The sequence below is a fragment of the Hirundo rustica genome, chromosome 1 (genome assembly GCF_015227805.2).
Source record: "Hirundo rustica isolate bHirRus1 chromosome 1, bHirRus1.pri.v3, whole genome shotgun sequence".
NCBI classification, from domain to species: domain Eukaryota; kingdom Metazoa; phylum Chordata; class Aves; order Passeriformes; family Hirundinidae; genus Hirundo; species Hirundo rustica.
The window spans coordinates 33534522-33553453 of record NC_053450.1 but is presented as its reverse complement, the minus strand read 5'-3'; the positions used below and the strand labels follow the sequence as shown (position 1 = coordinate 33553453).

Here is an 18932-nt window from a genome sequence, read left to right as displayed (position 1 = left end):
TCCAGGTCCTTCAGCGGTCCTTCAACCCTTGCAAAATTCATGCTATCTTTATTTATTAAAGCTTCTGTTAGGCAGATACTCACAGTGGATATATAATAATAATAATAATAATAAAAATAATAAATAAAAAAAAAAGACTAACAGTCCTTCCAACTGTATGGAGCAGTGACTCATGGAGCAGATTGGTCACTGTAAGACCAGGTTTTTGTCAACTATGAAACACCTCCATAAGCTGTGTAGATGCTCACAGGTTTTCTATGAATTTATAATGAGACAGTTATATTTGGTGTCTGGAGATGATCTAGGACACCTAAAAAAAAAAAACCAAAAACAACAACAACAACAACAACAACAACAACAACAAAAAAAAAAAAAAAAAAAAAAAAAAACCACCAAACCACCTACATGAAAATTTCCCTCCACAGCTGGATAGTTTTTTTAAAGATTAAACAGGAGTATTCATATTTTGGTCCCAAGATGTTCTGTATTCTAGAAATGCCTTAAGCCCCTGACTGTACCATTCTTGAATAAATGTAAAGTAAGTATGACATTACTTCCACATTAACAACGTGAAAGTATATCCCTGACTTCATACAGTATAATCAGAGATGGAACACACTGTACCTGTGAAATACACAGGGTTGGAATAAAAATTGGACTCCTTTTTGCAATGTAAGGTTGCATCTATTTCCCACCTCAGACTTAAATCAGGTTATCTCATCTCCACAGGACTTAACTGGGACAAGACATGCTTTCCTCAAGCTTTAATCAGCAAGTGCCTCAATTGCCTGGCTAGATATCCTGTCATACAGGCCCTTGGTTTCAGCTTGGCTGCATATTTGTCCTGATGATACACTGTAAACTGCTACACTGAAACGGAAAACAAGGCTCACTTGAAGTTTCCACACCTTCGTTTTACCAGGAGTTCCCTCTTCTGCCACATGAAATTTCATACGGCACTTCAGAGGCAAAGTGGGATGGTTAGCCCTCAGTCTGCTGCTTACCAAGGGTGGCTGGTCAATGTTTGCCAGTTTCTTTCCAGACATCCGTATTTTCCAACACTAGGCTTCAAAATTATTATATTATTTAGGAAGTTCCCTACAATCTGAGCCAGAGTTTCTAGCATCTTATTGCAGAAGCCACCATTATGTGCATGTGTGTGTCCCAAAACCTTGCCAACCAAAGCAAAGCAAAGCAAAGCAAAGCAAAGCAAAGCAAAGCAAAGCAAAGCAAACCCAGCGTTTCAGGTGGCAAGACCATGGAGACTTTGGCAGGAAGCATACGATTACCTGCAGTAACAAGACACTAACAGCTTTCTATCTGGGAACCTTCCCTGAATTTATGAGTCATGAAAGATGCTTAGAGATACAACCAAGAACAACATTTTATGAAAAACATAAATAAGCAAATCAGGAAGGAACAGAATGGAAAACTTCAGAAAGATGATACCTACCATCAAATGTCTAGGTCTTAAATGTAATAAATGATGTTGCCTCTCAGGACAGGATCTTGAAACTAGCTGGCAGGAAGGCTGGAAACACGGTTTGTGCTTCATTCTCATCCCAGCTGTTTAGAAAGTTATCCCAGCAACTGGTATTAGCCCTTCTAACCTGGTAAGACAGAAACAGCCCTGTCCCCTCTTTTTATTTGTAACTTCTAATGCATTCTGCATAGATGAACATGTTCACATGAGGGATGTGAATGGGCTAATCTCCCTTTTTATACACACATGGTGTATCTTACATTGTCACCTTTTAAAAAATAAACATTTCATTTGATATAATCAACAAGGAGCCTTGAGACCTTTTCAAGATGCCATAGCCAAGTATCCTTTATTATTATATGTACACTTAGCAACAGTGCAATTTCTGCTCACAATATTCCAAAACCACCATACACAACCATTAATGACTTCTCTGGTTAAACAGCCTTTTTCCTTGGTGTTTTTTAAGATGTCAGGCATTTGCTGCAGCACAGCATGGAACATGGTTTTCTCTTTGTAGCCTCTTGCTTTCTTCACCGCTTGCAAGTTCCAACAATTCTTTAAGTGCATTCTAAAGCCATTTCCATGTATTTCAAAAATCATACAAAACAGAAGAAAAGCATTGTGACATTAGATTTTTTTCTTTTGCTCAGAAAGATAATGAGACATCACCTCTTCATGCCGATTTCCTGCTGTCTTACATTCTCAGACCTCACGACAGAAAACTGTCATTTCACTAATATTTCTGTTTTCTTGAAGCAAAATGACACCATTCAGAGCATGTGAGTTATCTTTTTCAATAAAGCAGTGATAATTACATTTTTATGCCTAACAATGGAAAAGGTAACTATTAATTCATGGAATAGCTACAGGAAAACTAATTATTAATGGAGAGAAGTCCATTTGAAAACTGAGTAATTATTTTAGAAGGAATTGAAGAAAAAAAAAGTTTGTGGGAGGAAGGGATAAAAAGTGTCTGGAAAAATGTAAGTAAATAGAAAATACAATAGGAAGGAAACCTAGGAGACCTGAGAAAGACCTCAAAATGGCACTGCAGAAAAAGTTAAAAGTGAACATGAGTCATTATGTGGCCCAATTTCAGATCAATGAGGTTTGCAAGAAACATAATTTTAGCAGAAAGTAATTATTCCCCTTCTTCAGGGGTCTGCCTACTACTTCAGAATATGATTTCAGTTTGGGGTTGCTATTCCTCTAAGTATTCTTGTGTTGGATTTGTCTCAGCTGATCAGAACAAATATGACCAGCTTCATAAAATAATGACAATTATTAAGACATGCCTTAAGTACTCAAACTTATATGCATGTTTCACAAATGAGGGGACAGGATTGAATGGTGAAAGGTTTTCAAGAACATGTATTTGTCCTTGATATTTTCAAACATCTCAGAACTGCTCTTGTTTTTTTTAGAAATGTACATATCATCAAATGTCACACACCTTGAATATACAAAGTAATGCAAATATTTATGTACTATTCTGCAAGTGTAAGGTTCACAGAGAACTGAACTTGCAGTTTTAAATTAATCTCCAAACATATTTTAATACACTGTACAGTATCTTACAACCAAATGCAACCTTTTAGTTAGGAATATTTTACTTTAAGTGGATTGGTAGAAAAACTTGAAGATTGTGAGCCATAATGTCACAGACAAGGTTAACTTCATATGGCATGTAATACACATCTCAATTTATACAGCTTTTTAATCACATACTTGCAGAATCTTATAAAGAATTTAAGAGTCTGCTCCAACTCTATGCATTTTTTGATACTCATTAGTTAAAATTAATGAATCCTTTGAATGAATTCCATAGAAATGGTGTTTCCACCAAAAAAACCCAAACCCCTGAAATTACTTTCAGTGTTTGCTAAAACGTATTGCACTGAGCAACCAGTGAGGATGAGCACAGTCAACTGAATTAGAAAAGCAACATAAACCCCAGTATTTATACCTGTTAGCAAAAATAACTTGGTTTTTTGGAATATACAGATAACTTATTAGAAAATCACTTTTTGAGAAGCACAAGCAGGTGAAACCAGGTTTAGAATAACATATTTTCTGGGTTTTTTTACTAAAGAATTCTTTAATATATGTAAATTATTAAGTTTATAATATTTCTACAAGATATTATAATATTAAATTTGTAAGACCTTGCTATTTGTCTTTTGCCACCAATGACAAAACTCAGGATTTTATAACAAAAGTAAGATTCTATGCTTCACACTCATTCAATTTTATTAACTACCCACCAGGGTATTTTAAAATTCCAATAAAATAGAATATGAAATCAATGAAAAATGTTAGTTAACTTACTGTAACATTGTTTTAAAACTGTTATCACTTTTTTAAAAAATAAACAAAAATTAGTTTTTATTTTACATACAGCCCTAGTTCATTGTTATGATTTTTCATACAGCAACAGTGCAGATTATATACATGCCTCAGCAATCTTGCCTAACTTATAAATTGTTTTTCCATCTGAAGCTGGGAGTTTCATCACGTACTGTTAAGAAAAAGAAACCAAATTAGTCACAAACCAATACTTAGATTTTATTTATAAACATCAGATTATCCCAAACTTAACCTGTACACGCATATGTATGTCTACACATGACATTTTTAATTAAAACTAATGAAATACTTTCCTTCATTCCAGTGTTCAGTTTTAATTGAAGGTGATAAACATTAACTGTTTCACAATGTAACCTAGCAGTATAAACAGTGATTAATAAAAAGGTTTTAATAATCCTCTAGTTATTTAAAGTATTTATAGCAAACTTTCTAGATATTAAGAAGTCTGAGGTAGCAGAGCACTTGTTGTATTTTCTGAAATTTATAACCTTTACACAGAAAAAGTCTGTGGTGCCAAATTAAGAATAGCCAATTTTTTTTACCTCTTCATCAGCTGTGATGTGAAACAATGACCAAATTATTTATATCCAGCCATGGGATAACGCTTACATGTGTGAATTGTGCCACACTCCTGCTTACAAGACATTATTTTTGTTTTAAGTAAGAGGCAGTGTTGCTCCCAATTACAGTTATAAAAGTTAAGTACCAACAAAATCCACAATCCCTAGTATTAAGTGGTTAATTAATGACTGCAGCAGGCAGCATATGGCCATCATTTGCAGCGAGCAACTCACTTGTAAGGTTGTTAATATGCCTGTCACATTCATTATTGATACTGACAAGATGCTCCTTTGGAAAAACATTTTGAGAAAATTAAGCAAGACAGTGTTATGTCTACAGCTCAAGTCTTCCATAATGAGAAGAAAACTTGAGATGCTGCGAGGTCTGGGAGTATGTGGAAAGGACATCAAAGGATATTAAAATCAAATTGAGTAAGTACCACGAGTACACAAGCTACATGCTCAGAATCAACAGAATCAGTCTTCCTTAACAGATGCTCTTACTCTGAACTGAAAAATGGGCAAAGGTCACATGATAAGTGTTTACCATAGGTCTGGTAAGCTTGTATTTAAAATCCAGCAACCTCAAGTGTTCCGATGAAGATTGCTTCTTACCTTCTCCAAGAGCACAAATTCAAGTTTAAAAAACAAAACAAACTTCAAACACCTCATGCTTCCAGGAAAGCAAGATACACATCTGAATCAAGGGCCTCCAACTGGAGTAGAAGAGTCCCAATAATTATTCTAACTAGCATCTCCTCTAGTTATTTAACCTCTCTAATAATTTCAAAGAATTGATACTTTGTGAGAAGATACATGACTGTATCTGCTCTTTCATCAAAACTAAAATGTGATTTCTGAGAAAAACTGAGTTATTTTTGTTCAGTAAACATGAATAGGGTGGTTTTGAAAAAACAAGCCTTTAAGTCAGTAGCTCACTCAACCAAATTATTTCCTGGGCATTCAAGATGCAGACTCTCTTGTAGGCAAGACTACCTTTAAAGAGAAAGTTAATTTATCCGCTACTTGATCTCAACAGAAAATGCTGTTGCTTGATCTACTTTGAGAGTGAAAGGAAGGGATAAACAGGCAACAGCACCTCATGCCCTTGATGAATCTGATGGCACAAAACTGAAGAAATGCATAGGTCAATGATGTATGTTAATAACCAAGAACTGAGACAACATCTAAAAGCTGGTGCAGTAAGTACCATGCTGGTAAAGTTTCTATGGCATTCTGCACAAAATAAGCCCAAGGAGAACATTTTCTGAACTTCAGCAAGGATTGCATTCATGTGACTCTAGTCTATTTTCTTTGAATAAAAAGCAGGTTGTCATTATTATTACAAAAATTCAGTCTCAATTGTTCAGTTAGTACTTAGTAGCCATTCTATCAGTAAGATAAATAGAAGGTCTAAGTTTTAAAAAATACACTAATTTCATGTTGTTATTCAGGTTGGTAAATGGTGAAGATCTGCAACAGCTGTAAATTAATGTAATTATTTATTTATAAATAGACAGTGCTGAGTGCAGTTACGTATTGTACAGGAAGAAGTATTTTCCTAAGTTTTGGTTGAGTAACATTTCCATATGCACATGCCATTACAGAAATAGAATGCTTCACCTTGTTCACTAAGAGTAAAGGCACAATGTAGAAACAATAAATGAAATACAGCAGCTCTACTTGGGTACCGTACTAATCAGAAATTGCAAACATTTACACCGCATGATTTTAACTGTCTCTGTAACACATAGACACAAAAATATGCAAAATATTTAGCATGGGCAGAAACTTAAATGTAAACCCATAAAATGCTCTGTACATGCATATTTAGGTATGAATTTCAGAAAGTACAGGAAGGTATAAATGCTAGCATTAGAAAAGTATTCTTTGGTATGTTATAAATAAAGATTTAAAGGTATATGCATTGCAGACATCTGAGATCTAAATTCTCAAATACTTAGTAAGATATTTTCTGAAAGTTGGTAAATACTGTACTACCATTCTGTATATTACTCTACTTCAATTTGTCTGATGGACAGCTATTGCAAAAAATAGCAAAAAAAAAAAATTTCCCCTAGAAAATAACACACTAAAATAACATGAGAAATAGTGCATAAAACATCAAAATGAAAATGAACCTCCTTCTTCCCTCCAACCACAACTTACACACTTTTCCTTCTTTTTCCAGCTTCTTCAAGTGGACTAGGAGGTTATGTTCTGCTGCTGGAAGTAAATTATCAGGGATTTCCTAGTGGGAACAAAAAATATGCGTTTTGTATTTGTTTAAGTATCCATCTATTATTTTTTCAACATATGGGACCCATGGTTTATTGCCACAGATTTTCCTCTTCTGAATCAGTAGGGAAACATTCAGTTAGTTATGTAACAACAGGAAACTAAGATGAGTAAATCAATTTCACACCAGTTAAGTGAGTAGTCTAACAACACATTTTTGTTTACTTTGCTCCGTTTTTTTTTTGCATTATCCATTTGTATGATGAAAACTTAGGCCAGCACTAAGGTGACCCCTCTTCTGAGCTTCGTCTGCCCTGGGTTGTCAGTGTAGCTGAGTATTTTTAAATTTATGATATATTTCTCCACAGATATCTATCACTTCTATTCCATGACAATATTTGCATAGGTTTAAATATCCCTGTAGCAATTAATATCTGTAAACAAGTAAACAATGTAAAAAAATGCAACAGCTTCAGGAGGACAAAATATCTCTTACAATTCTTCAATGTTTATTGTGTAAAAAGCAGTAACATCTGTTGCCCAGAAAAGCTGCGGATACCCCATCCCTAGAAGGATTCAAGGATTGGGCTTTGAGCAACCTGGTCTTGTGGAAGGTGTCTCTGCTCATGGCAGGGGGGATGGAAATTGCTGACCTTTAAAATCCCTTCCAACCCAAACCTTCTATAACTGCATAATAACTGCTCAAAATCCTTCCCCCCCAGCTCTATCATCCTAAAGGTAAAACTCTTTTTTTCTCTTTTTGAAAATTAAAAAACAAACAAACAACAAAAAAAAACCCCTTCAAATAATATGTGTGGAAGGAAAATTCACTAGAAAACTAATTAAATAAATTGTGAACCTTGAGAATGCTTTGAAAGCATATACTTCTTTTTGTAATATAAAGCTGTGATAGTACTGAAAAAATTCTTATATATTTGGGACAAGTGGTTTGTGATTTACAGAAAGATGAGAATAGCTCTATACTGAAAACCTAGCTGATCAGGCAGGAGAACTGCAGAAGCTGAAGGGCCATAGGTGATGGTATGTCAGCACTGCAAAATGTTCCATTGTGATGTTGTCATTCTTTTGGAAACTGCGTATTAGCAGAATCATGAAAAACGCACTGTGAAGCTGCTACAGACCTGCTCACAAGCCACAACCATTGGCAACTTTGACATCTTCTTCCAAAGCAGAAAAGCTGCATCTCTTATCTCTGCTTGTTACGAGGGCAACCCCGCACCACAGGGGAAAATTGCAGAGATTACATGAAGGATGATGAAGTAGCAACAAAGTACTGTTACACCAGTCTAATGACACATACAAGCTATCCAACATCTGAGCTGCAGTATCCTTCTTTGTGGAACTTCTGCAGACTGATAAATCAAGAACTCGACATTTTCAAACACTCTCCAGGAGACTCCAAATACACTTTGGAAAATCCACAATTAACAGCCATGTCATACTTTTCATCTGAACCAAGCACTACAGGTTTTATTTTACTTAGTCTTAAGAAACTGTGCCTAAGACCTGGATAGATAAATAGGTTTGTAAGAATCATGCAGGCCTCACTCCAATTTAATGCTTAAACAAGACAATTTAAAGGCACAGTCATAAGTGAACTCTGAATAGGCAGAAATATTTCTTATCACTTTTAAAAAGCCACCATGATTTTCACCAAAGATCAACACCGTTCCATACAATTTTTATGAACCTAACCTAAATTTTCTTTAGTTTGATCAAAAAACTTTTAATCAACAATTACCTTGTATACAATCTTTACAAGCTCCGAGGATGTATATGATTTCCCAGTATTCTTCTGGAAAACATTTAGAATTTGCTGTTCACGTGCAAGTCGATGAGAAATGTAGTTTTGGATTCTAGTATTTGCATCACGTACTACTGGGCCATGACCTAAAAATCAAAACACACGTTCCAGAGCACTATTACTTACATTTGTAATTAAGTACGCTATTGAATAATTGAAACATTCTTATGTAAACTCTAGTAAATTTAAAAGTCACGAGAAAAAGGTTTGAATGTCTGTATTACAGTCTGCATCTGCAAAGCATTAAGATGGAAAGGAAGAATTAGGATATTAGAAGTCTGAACGGGGAAAAGGGAATACTTCAGATGGAATAAGGAAAGCAAGGGAAGACTACTTGAGGCCATTAGAAAAAAGGGAAGAAGTTCACTGCTGAGCAGATGTAAAAGATGAGAGTCAGGTTATTGTATTATCTCTGCCTGTCTTCCTCTCCCCTAAGGATATTGATACTAATGATTTAAACTGATACTGGCCTTAGAACAATAATGGCTGATGCAAAGGACTCTGGTACTACTGTCCTATTGGGGCAAACACCAAGGTGACATCTTTAATTGTGAACAGGTTGATTTTCCCAAACAAATCTTCAAAAGCGATTCACACACTGTATTTTATGCCTTTAAAAAGTGTCATAAGTATGATTAAAAAATCAATAAAAGACAAGTAAGTAAGGTAGTAGGAATGTGTCAGGGCAGGAAAAACAGAACATACAGGGAAAGTTACAGGTGGATCATTTTAGGTCTGGTTGGTTTATAACCAAAAGACATTTTTTCCTGGACTGACTGGCAGATCAGAAATGTTCCACTTACTGATAGGTCTGTGAATCACGTTATGAAAAGGCTTAATTGGTAAAGCACTAATCTTTATGAAAAATCAAATATTGTCGCATGGTACATTAAAATGACAGAGAAAATACTGTTCAGCCATGAGAGCTACATGCATAGAAATTAAAGTTATTGTGTTACCTATAGAGGAATTGACTTGCAAAATATTCATCACGTGCTTTTTATATCAAGGCTTCCTATTTCTTTGCCTGTAAAACTCACCTGAAGTAGCAGCAGCAACTTCCAGCTCTGCCCTCTGAGTGTAAACTCTAAGTAATTTATAAAATCAGTAGAAAAGAAACAACTGTAAAAACCATAGCTTTCTTTTAGAAGTTATTTGGTATAATCAAAACCAGTTTCTTTTGAGGTTCACCGTATTCTTTACTTGTACTTTTGAGTTTACTGATTAAATGGGTTTTAAGCTCTTAAAATTAAAGCTTATTTTGCCTCAGGAGAGGCAGCTTATGGAAAAAGAGCAACTGATCTTTCATGTTTTGAACTGGAGTTTCAAAGGAATCTATCCTGCAAATCAAAATATTTATACATATCTCTACTTACTCACTTCAGCACATTTGAAATTACTAAGTATACACTGAAACTTACCTTGTTTAAATAAGTATTATAAATACAAGATATGTAACGTGTAAATATAAGACTACACTGGCATGTGCATTTATATTTAATGATTTCAAACATATTTAATATGAAGCTACTTTTCCTTACCAAATAAATTACAACAGTATCTCTACTGTTACCATCTATACATGCAAAACTTAGAATTTAGAAAAGACACAGTACACAAAGCAGAGACTGTTATGTTAACTGTCCATTCTCTTGCATTCTCTAATGACAGAAGTCTCACTTAAGTAATCAAAATAAAGGGTTGCACATGGAATCACAAGGCATTCTTAAAGCCTGCCCCTACTCTTCCAAGTGATTTAAGTGACTTAGACTACAAGACATATGTCAGAACCTGAAATGGAACCCACATCTGGCAAGGTTAAAGGGACTTCATATCCATGACATCATCTGATCCATAGCTGTGTATGCTGCACTACATACACAGTACATTAAAATGATCTTAGAAAGCTTGGAACTAAATCCAGATGTGGAACTTTCCCATCCATCGTTTTTCAAGGACAGCAACACAGTTATTTATGTGTTAATGAATAAATGGATTAATATCTGAATAAATGTAAAATGTTTTTGAGCATATGAAAAGCACTCTCAAAATATTATTGTCTTTCCATGAATTCAGCTTTAATATCAGACAGATTCATTACTTCCTCATAATACATTGTGAAATGTGAGATTCTCTTACTTTAAATTACAGCACAAAGGACAGATGCGAAGAAAACAAGTGGCTCATGAAATCTTCCACAGATTCCTAATTCCAGTACCATATTTGTTCTGTATTACCAAGGAACACTGTTTATTATTACAGAATGGGGAGCCCTCTGCTGACTAAAATGCCCTTTTCTTGTCCCAAGGATTCTCATCAAGTAGTATCTGTAATTAGGTATCATGAGTGTTGTGCCCAAGTCATTCCCACATTAAATTAAAAGGGAAGGGGAAGGACTAACAAAATTCACCTAGTCTCAGGCAGCGAGCAGTCAGTTTGTTACAAAATTTCATGCGATTCTGAGGCTACATGTGAGTGCTAAAGTATGGGTGGGGGAAAGAGAAACAGTTCAAGAATCAGGAAGACCTAGAATTGCAACACAAAGTACTCCGCTTATATAGAACATATTGGTAAAGCAAACTAATGCTGTAATTACCCAACTGTATCAACAATTATTCTGATTGGGCAATAGCACCTTCTGCACTACAGTGTGAACATTTTGTGGTGCATGGATGAAAAAAAAAGTTGGTTCCAAACCATCTCAGTACTTAGCTGAAAATGCACTGAAAATGCATGATGTCAGAATGGCTTCTGAAGGGCAAGTCCAGTATGAACGCAGTTAAATCAGTAGCAAACACTTAGAAATAAAGAGCACAGATGTTCAGCCTTGGTGAATGTGTAATCTAGACACATAACCATTAAGAACAGAGTGAAACATAAGATAAAATTGATAAAGCAAACAGAATTTGGCATATATGGGGTTTTTGGAAGGCAGAAATTCAGTTAGAGGATACTGCATTTTGCAGGTATTAAAAAAGAAAGAAAGTAAAACATTTGATTGAGATTCTGGAGACTCAAAAATTGTTTGTTTTAACAGTAGTTAAGTCAATAAATATGATTGAGTTACTATTCTGTCTACATCAATCTGCACATCTATGGAATATGTAAGAACATTTTTCTTAAACAGCATTTTTATGCCTAGATCTTAAAGGACACGTACTTCAAAAGAAGGCTAACTTAAGAGTGCACACAACAGAGTAGGCTAAACATACATGGCTAATGGAACAAGGCACAACTGAGAACGTAGATACAGCAGCTTGGAACGACGAGTTGAAGATGAAACAGAAAAAGTAAGAAAAAATCCTCAGATGCAGCTCTGAGAAAGCAAATGAGGAGCTTAAACCTTAGTTACATAATGAATTCTTAAAACATAGTCCTGTCAAACAGACATGTGGTATATATGAAAAGTAAATGCATTCCCAAGCTTTGGAGAAGAGAGAGGAAAAGAATTAAAGGAAAGCCATAGACTGAATGAATAGGCAACTTATTTTTAGAACATTTTTGGCCTCTTGGCGCTTGTTCATATTTAACCTAAGTCATTAACTAAGACAACCACTTTACAGATCTGCAGCTTTCCAAGATGAATTTGTAATTAATCTGTACTGGAAAGGACACACAACACTCTCAAAAAACATTACCAGTTTACTCACACTGACAGTGTAGGGGGGGATGAAAAGAACATATTCCTCCAGGATAACATTCAAGCACAGGGATAGAGTAATATAAGAAAATATAAGAAAAAAAAATTTGCTGTATGATTCAAACAGTGGAAGATATTGGCCCCTGGAGTCTTTGGGCACAGAAAGACAAGACTCATCCTCAAATGGAGAAATTTCAGAAAGTAAAGATACCTATCACTGAAAATTTTCAAGTTTTGCAAACCACCATGACAAAGTCAGCTTAGCTTATTGCTTATTAACTTGAATTGTTACATCAGGAATGATGTTTGATTGTAATAATAGTTTCCAAATTCTTAGAGGAGATATTAAAAAACTACACAGTAAAAGAATGCAGTTAAAACCAAAGCCACTTACCTGGATAAATCAAATCTGGTTTCATGTCTAACAACTTTTTCAAAGTTTTCATGTAATCAGACAGGTCTTCTATTACTGTTGTTCCTTCCCCTAAAATACAGTCACCAGAAAATATAGCATTTTCCTCTTCTAGATGTAAAATCATATGATCATCAGTGTGTCCCGGTGTATATAAAACTCTGTTCAAAGAAAAAACAGCATATGTTTTTCATATAGCTTCATTTTTCAAGCCAGAACAAATGATGGTAAAATAATACACTTGCAAAGCAGCCCACAAGAAACCAGAAAAAAACTGACCAAAAAAGGCGGAAAAGTTGATGTAAACAGATATCACTTTGCCTAATCCCAATCCATTTTCCTATACCATGCAGAGAACCCCAATCATCTCTAAATGCTTTTACTCACATGATAAACCATAATAAAAATGCATTAAAGAAGCTGACTAGCCATGCAGAATTTCAGTTACAGAGAGCTTTATTCTGAAGCTTTAAAAAACAAAATTCACATGTTATTTCCAGATTGAAACACTTGAAGCTCTTGATATACACACACTGTACTTTGGAAGGAGGGTAAGGATGGTATCTATTCTTTTAGAAATTAACTACACATTTCTGAACCTGACCCAGATAAAGTTCAATCTCCGAAAATTTATTTTTCCCTGAAAGCCCCACAGCACAGTGGAGCACAGCTGTCAAATACAAAGAACCATGGTCCTTCAGCTGCATTAAATACCTGCATGGTAAGGATTAAGGACCCACAGCTTGCATGAGCACTGTATTGGCATGCAGCACAGAGACAGTGGGTATGTATATAGTATATGGTACCCTGAGCTGCCAAGGAGCTGCACTGGGGTGTTCTTTCACCATGATTTCTGAAAAGCAGAAGGACTTTATGCCGAGGCTAATGCAGACTGAAAATAGCACGACTCTAACCAGCATCACTGCTGATATCCATTAGAATCTAATTGTTAATGGCAGATGCATCAAAGCAGTGACCAGGAACTGACAGAGCTGGTGCCAAGTGTGGTGTACAGGGCAAGGCTAAACAGCTCCCAGCCACGTTGATGCAGGGCTGGGAGACCGCAAATGCAGCAGCATCTGATGCAATGACTTCCAGCTCCGACTGAATATTGAGCTCAGCAGAAAACAGGTGAGCCATCGCCCTCTGGAGGCAAGAGCAAAATCGTGCTGATGGGCTGTAGCTCATCTTTGAGAAATGATATCCTTCAGCTCTTGATGAAATTTTACCAGGAAGCCGAACCACTAACACGAGAAGATAGCAAGAGAATGCCGGACAGTGCATGGAGAGGTGCTGCCAGCATGTCTTGCCCTCTTGCTGTGGTACACCTTGAAAACCTGAAGGTTGCTGACTAATATTTAACACGCAGATACTGCTGTTTCGCAACCAGTGGTGGTTCTAAGAGTATCCTTAAAGTGGTTACTGAATTAACCCAGGTGAGAATACCTGCTTTTAATCAACCATAAAGTTTGGCTGAATTACCCCTGTCACAGCCCACCCATAGGGGCTGTGATGTTTGTTATAAATTCTTTTCAGGATCAACAAGGACACTAGACTATGTGTCTGGGAATCCCCATGCTTTCTGGTATAAGCTAGCCCACTATTTGGTCTCAGAAGTGCTGGTTCAGAAGCCCTTCACTTCTAGGACACACTTCAACAGACTCCCAATCGTCACAACAAACTTCTCACAGGTGTAGGCTACAAGCCCTGTAATTTTAAAACACCCTTCAACAAGCTCCCAGCTCCCACAACAGCACATCCAGAGTCTGTTTGAGCCCTCCAGGCACCAAGTTGGAGTGAGGGACTGATGAAGGCATGAATCTGAAGGCAGAAAAGGAAGGTGGCTCAGGACCCTGCTGTCCCACCTCCAGGGGACTCTCCCTGCCAATCACAGTCCCCCTGTTGCAAGTCAGAATGTCTGAGACAAAACAGGAGCCTGGTGCTCCACAACACCAAATTTCAAAATGTCCTAATCCTTGACTGACTTGGATTGAAATGAAAAAAATTATTTTCCATCTCCATACTTTTGTTCAAACATGGGCCACTTGGGGTAGTGAAAGGTCTTCAGTATGCAATATAATACTCTTTTTAGTTATATTTTTACACTGATAAAATAAAATGCTTTTGGACAAAATACACCCCTTTTTAAATGTTTTATTCCTTCCAATCAACCAAGTGACATATTCCACAAGTGGGATACAGTTCCCACCTAAACAAGCAAAACAAGCAAACTTTGTCCTTGTAAGAATAATGCCTTGTTAATGGAAGGAGACTGAAAACAGAATGGTCAGACCTTTTTATTGTGTGCGTGCTTCCGTGAGGCACAGCAGCTTTCTGTTTCACATTCATTCAGACTTACAGGCAGTATGCACCACAGAAAGAAGTCCTCCAAAACTGGCACAAGTTTGTGCCAAAACTGGTATAAGAACCTCATAGGTTCAATCTCTAAAATTTATCATTTTAAGTATTAAATGTTTTAGACTCTCTTAGAGAAATATTTTTAAAGTAAAAAGAAAGGCATGTTAAATAATCCGGCCAGACTTCCACAATTTTAATAGTAACTAATTATATAAGAGTGATGAGTGTTGGAGTCCAGGGCATTCCTTTGGCTGCCCTGGAGGGTCAGAGACCTGGACAGGGGGGTCTGGGACCCTGGCCCAGAGCCCAGAGGGACATTGGCTTTGATCTCAGTCCATGGGAAAGGCTTCCTGCACTGCGGGAAGGATTGCAAGCCACAAGAGTATGAAAGATAGTAGTTTAGCTTATCACAGGGTGAGGAAACAGTAGATTTGGGTTTTTAGTATGGAAGTGAATGGGGGCAAGATGGAGGATTTTGGGTGTTGTTTCCTGCTTCTTCTTTCTTCTTCCCTCACTCTATTTTCAGCAGTGACGGTGGCACAAAGTAGTTTAAAGAGATCGGGTCAAAGTAGAGATGACCTGTTTAGTATAAGTGATAGGTATTGGCAAATAAGGATAAATAAAGAATACGTAGCAATTAGTATAAAAGATAACGACTTCCCAGTCAGGGGGGAGCCGAGGAGTCACCAGATGCCCGAGCAGCTGCACAGACCTTTGTTGGGCACTGAGAAATTTGTAAGATAAGAAGCAATAAACGAAGCATGCAACCTTGAAAAATCAGAACCTGAAGACTCAGTCTCTTTCTTGCGTTTGGCTCAGAGCTTTGCAGAGGGCAAAAAGACTCTAAAACCACCTGAATCTCAGAGAAAAAACCCGAGAGATGAGAAACCATGTAAAATCATATTTGATTTTTCTGGAGAAAGTGTTTTTCCAGGGAAATATTGTTAATTTCTCTGCTGAGTCCGAAGACTAAATCCAAAGGCTAATTTCTGATAATTCTCATTCAAAAAAACAATGTCTTTGTATTAACAGATCCTGTTGGATCATGACAGGAAGTCTACATGCATAAGTGCTGAAAAGATTAGATGCATGGATTGGCACTCATTAGAAATCAGGATACCTGTACACGTCAGAATTCTGAAGAAAACCGAACTTGCAGACATTCATGGTTACCTGAGTGTGGCTCCCTCTGTCTGTATCATATCTCCATCTTTAAGATAAAAATATTTGTGTCCTCCTTCTATTGCTTCTTCAAGGTAAGGGACACGAGGGAGCTTACATATGCGATATTCCGAGCCTAATATTAAAGGAAAGCGAAGAAAACAATGTTTTGAATTTGTCACTCACTAAGGTAATTCCACAGACAGGTTACTTTTTGAATAAGTACTATTAATTATCACACAGTATGAATACAAAATAGAAACAACAAATTCTGTAAACTAACTTTATATTTGTAGAGCAACCTTATTCCAGAGCCAAAACCACTAAACAGTGAAAGCCACTGATTCTGAATACAGCACTCTGTACCAGCGACAAATTTAAAGTTGGAAAAAAATCACAAATGAAATTAATAAAGATCAGTAATTATTACACCTTACAAATGTTCCTTCTTTACTTATGAGCCAATTCCCCCAAGTTTTTGCAATGCCACTAAGATTTCTGTGCTCACCTTTTGCTTTATGATTCACAGAAGCATCACTCAACATCATCTGCCTAAAAGTGGATGAACACTTTTTGACCTGTAACTTCTCTCAGCTTTTATCATTCTGAACAGTGCAAAAAATGCAAGCACCTTGGCTGGAACAGCTATAGATAGCAACCCAGAAAGGCATTCATATCCCTTGCTAGTCTTTATGACCACACTGACAGGCTGGCGAGCCCAAAATCCTCTCCAAGACGCCAATTGTTTTCAGTAGTGCCCAAGCTTTGTTGCAGATAAGCACCTGGCAGCTTTACAAAATTAAGCCGGTGACAAAGCTTGTGACAAAGTCCAACAATGTTAAGAATTACCACATTATCCATACTGCTTATTCTCTTCTCAGATGCCAACACAGAAATGTTTATCCCTTACTGTTTATCAACATGGAGTACACAATTTTAGATCAGACTTTACTTGTAGACTGCTCTACTGCTTTCCCCTCCTGCTCTGAGGCCTATGAATCTGCCAGCAACTACTAATGGACTCCTGTAAGGAATCCCAAAGTTATGAACATTTATTTTTCAAAATTCAAGCTATTTGTTTCTACAAAAGTCAAAATAACAATAAATTTATCATTGCTGTCCAAGTAAAACAGAAGCAGTATCAAGTTTTTCTCACATCTCTTAATACCATGCTGATAGTAACCTAGGTTTTCATTATTCACACACACACACACACACACACAAAATCACTATGAAAGTATGCACAGGTATTGAAGGAGAACTAAGTCTGTTACATTCAGATTATTCATTGCTCTCAACCTACACACTGCAACAGAATCATGAAACTGCATGTCATTTATACAGCACTTCCAGAAGAATAATCCAGTTTATTTGCACAGAAGCATTCGGTTAATGTTTTTCTTGCCATGCATCTAACATTTTCAGCAATATCTGAAATCTCTAGCCTACCATTTGGGATGTTTTTGCAGATATCAGGTATTCCACCAGTATGATCACGATGCCAGTGTGTCACTAAAATTTCTTGAATTGCGATGTTGAACTCTGACAGTGCCTGCTTTAAACAGCTGATATATTCAGGAATAGCTGGCTCTCCGGTGTCAATAAGGACTCTTCTACACACGGACCACAAAAAAGGGAGAGACACACACACATCAGAGAATAAAGTGCCCAAGTGACAGCCGAGTAATAACAATAAAATAAACCAACCGATGGAAATTTAGCAATAATGGATGTCTCCATATCCAGACGCCACCGTTTGCCTCCTGATGACATTCCACCCCCGTGGCATAACAATTTAAAAGGTGGGATAGGTAATAAATGTAGACCATACGTTCACAACTCCGCGGCAAGGGGCAGAAGCCACCGTTTAGTACCACGGGGGAGCTGCGCGGCCTGCGGCACTCGCCCGCTTCCCTCACGGAATTCCCGGCCGCGGCCCAAGGGTCGCCTGGACTCGAGACTGCACATCCCACCCGCCCAAGCCGCCTCCGGGCACTAGCTCCTAAAATTTAACGCCGTACGGTTTCTCTTCTCTTTTTAACGCTGACTACGGGATTTGGAAACAGGCCGGCAGCGGCCTCTCGAGCTGGAGGCACCGCACGGTCCCCAAGCGGGGCCAGGGCACCGGAGCCTCGCCGGCCGCGCCCCGCCCCGTTCCCCGAGCAGGGTCGGTACCTGTGCCCGGTGCCCACCAGGTAGGTGTTGGTGCCCTGCAGGGTCATGGGCCCCGGGTTGCAGCCCAGCACCCGCACCACCCGCGACGAGAGCCGCTCGATGCGCGGCAGCAGCGACACCATCTCTGCAGGGAACGCCCGAACCCCCGGCTCCGCTTCCCTCACGACGCCACAGGACGGGCGGACGGAAGCCCCGGCTGCCCGTGCTCCGCCTCCCGCTGCCCGTGCTCCGCCTCCCGCTGCCCGTGCTCCGCCTCCCGCTGCCCGTGCTCCGCCTCCCGCTGCCCGTGCTCCGCCTCCCGCTGCCCGGCCGCGGCGCCTTCCGCCCGCCTCTGGGGCGGCTGTTTCCGTGCCGCGGCGGGGCGGGCCGGCCGCGGGTGTGCGGGTGAAAGCCGGCTGCTAACGACAAACGCCGCGGTGGTCCAGGCGCTTAAAGTTCTCCTTCGTGGAGGAGGCCTCTCCTCGGTGAAATTCAGTTCTCCGTGCCGGATCGGTTCCTCGCTGATGCCCAGTGAGAGGCATGTCCGCGCCCTGCCGGCTTTTCCCAGAAGAGATTTGTTGTAAGAGACAGATGCGCCTTCTCTGTATCCCTGGAACACGCCCACTTACAGCTGCGTATGCTCCCGCACGGCACATTGGCGCTATCTAGGATTCGGCATTTTTAATAAAATTGGAGAGCTACTGGAGGGTGTCCAGCAAGGGGCCACTACG

General features: G+C 38.3%; 1 protein-coding gene across 3 annotated transcripts; it reads right to left on the bottom strand.

The window, feature by feature from the left end:
• Positions 1 to 1804: 1804 nt before the first annotated feature.
• On the bottom strand, positions 1805 to 18419 carry LACTB2 (lactamase beta 2). Of its 3 annotated transcripts, XM_040081455.1 has the most exons (8): positions 18223 to 18419; positions 17497 to 17660; positions 16060 to 16183; positions 12511 to 12689; positions 8414 to 8562; positions 6583 to 6664; positions 3942 to 4004; positions 1805 to 2054 (listed from the first exon to the last, which is right to left on the bottom strand). In XM_040081455.1, the coding sequence occupies exons 1-7, from the start codon at positions 18342 to 18344 to the stop codon at positions 3961 to 3963; spliced, it is 864 nt and encodes a 287-aa protein (XP_039937389.1). In that variant the 5' UTR covers positions 18345 to 18419; the 3' UTR covers positions 1805 to 2054; positions 3942 to 3960. The 3 variants fall into 3 exon arrangements, with proteins under 3 accessions (XP_039937389.1, XP_058279073.1, XP_039937398.1); XM_058423090.1 differs by having other exon boundaries at positions 1805 to 4004; XM_040081464.1 differs by having other exon boundaries at positions 1805 to 4004; positions 6587 to 6664.
• Between the last annotated feature and the right edge of the window lie 513 nt (positions 18420 to 18932).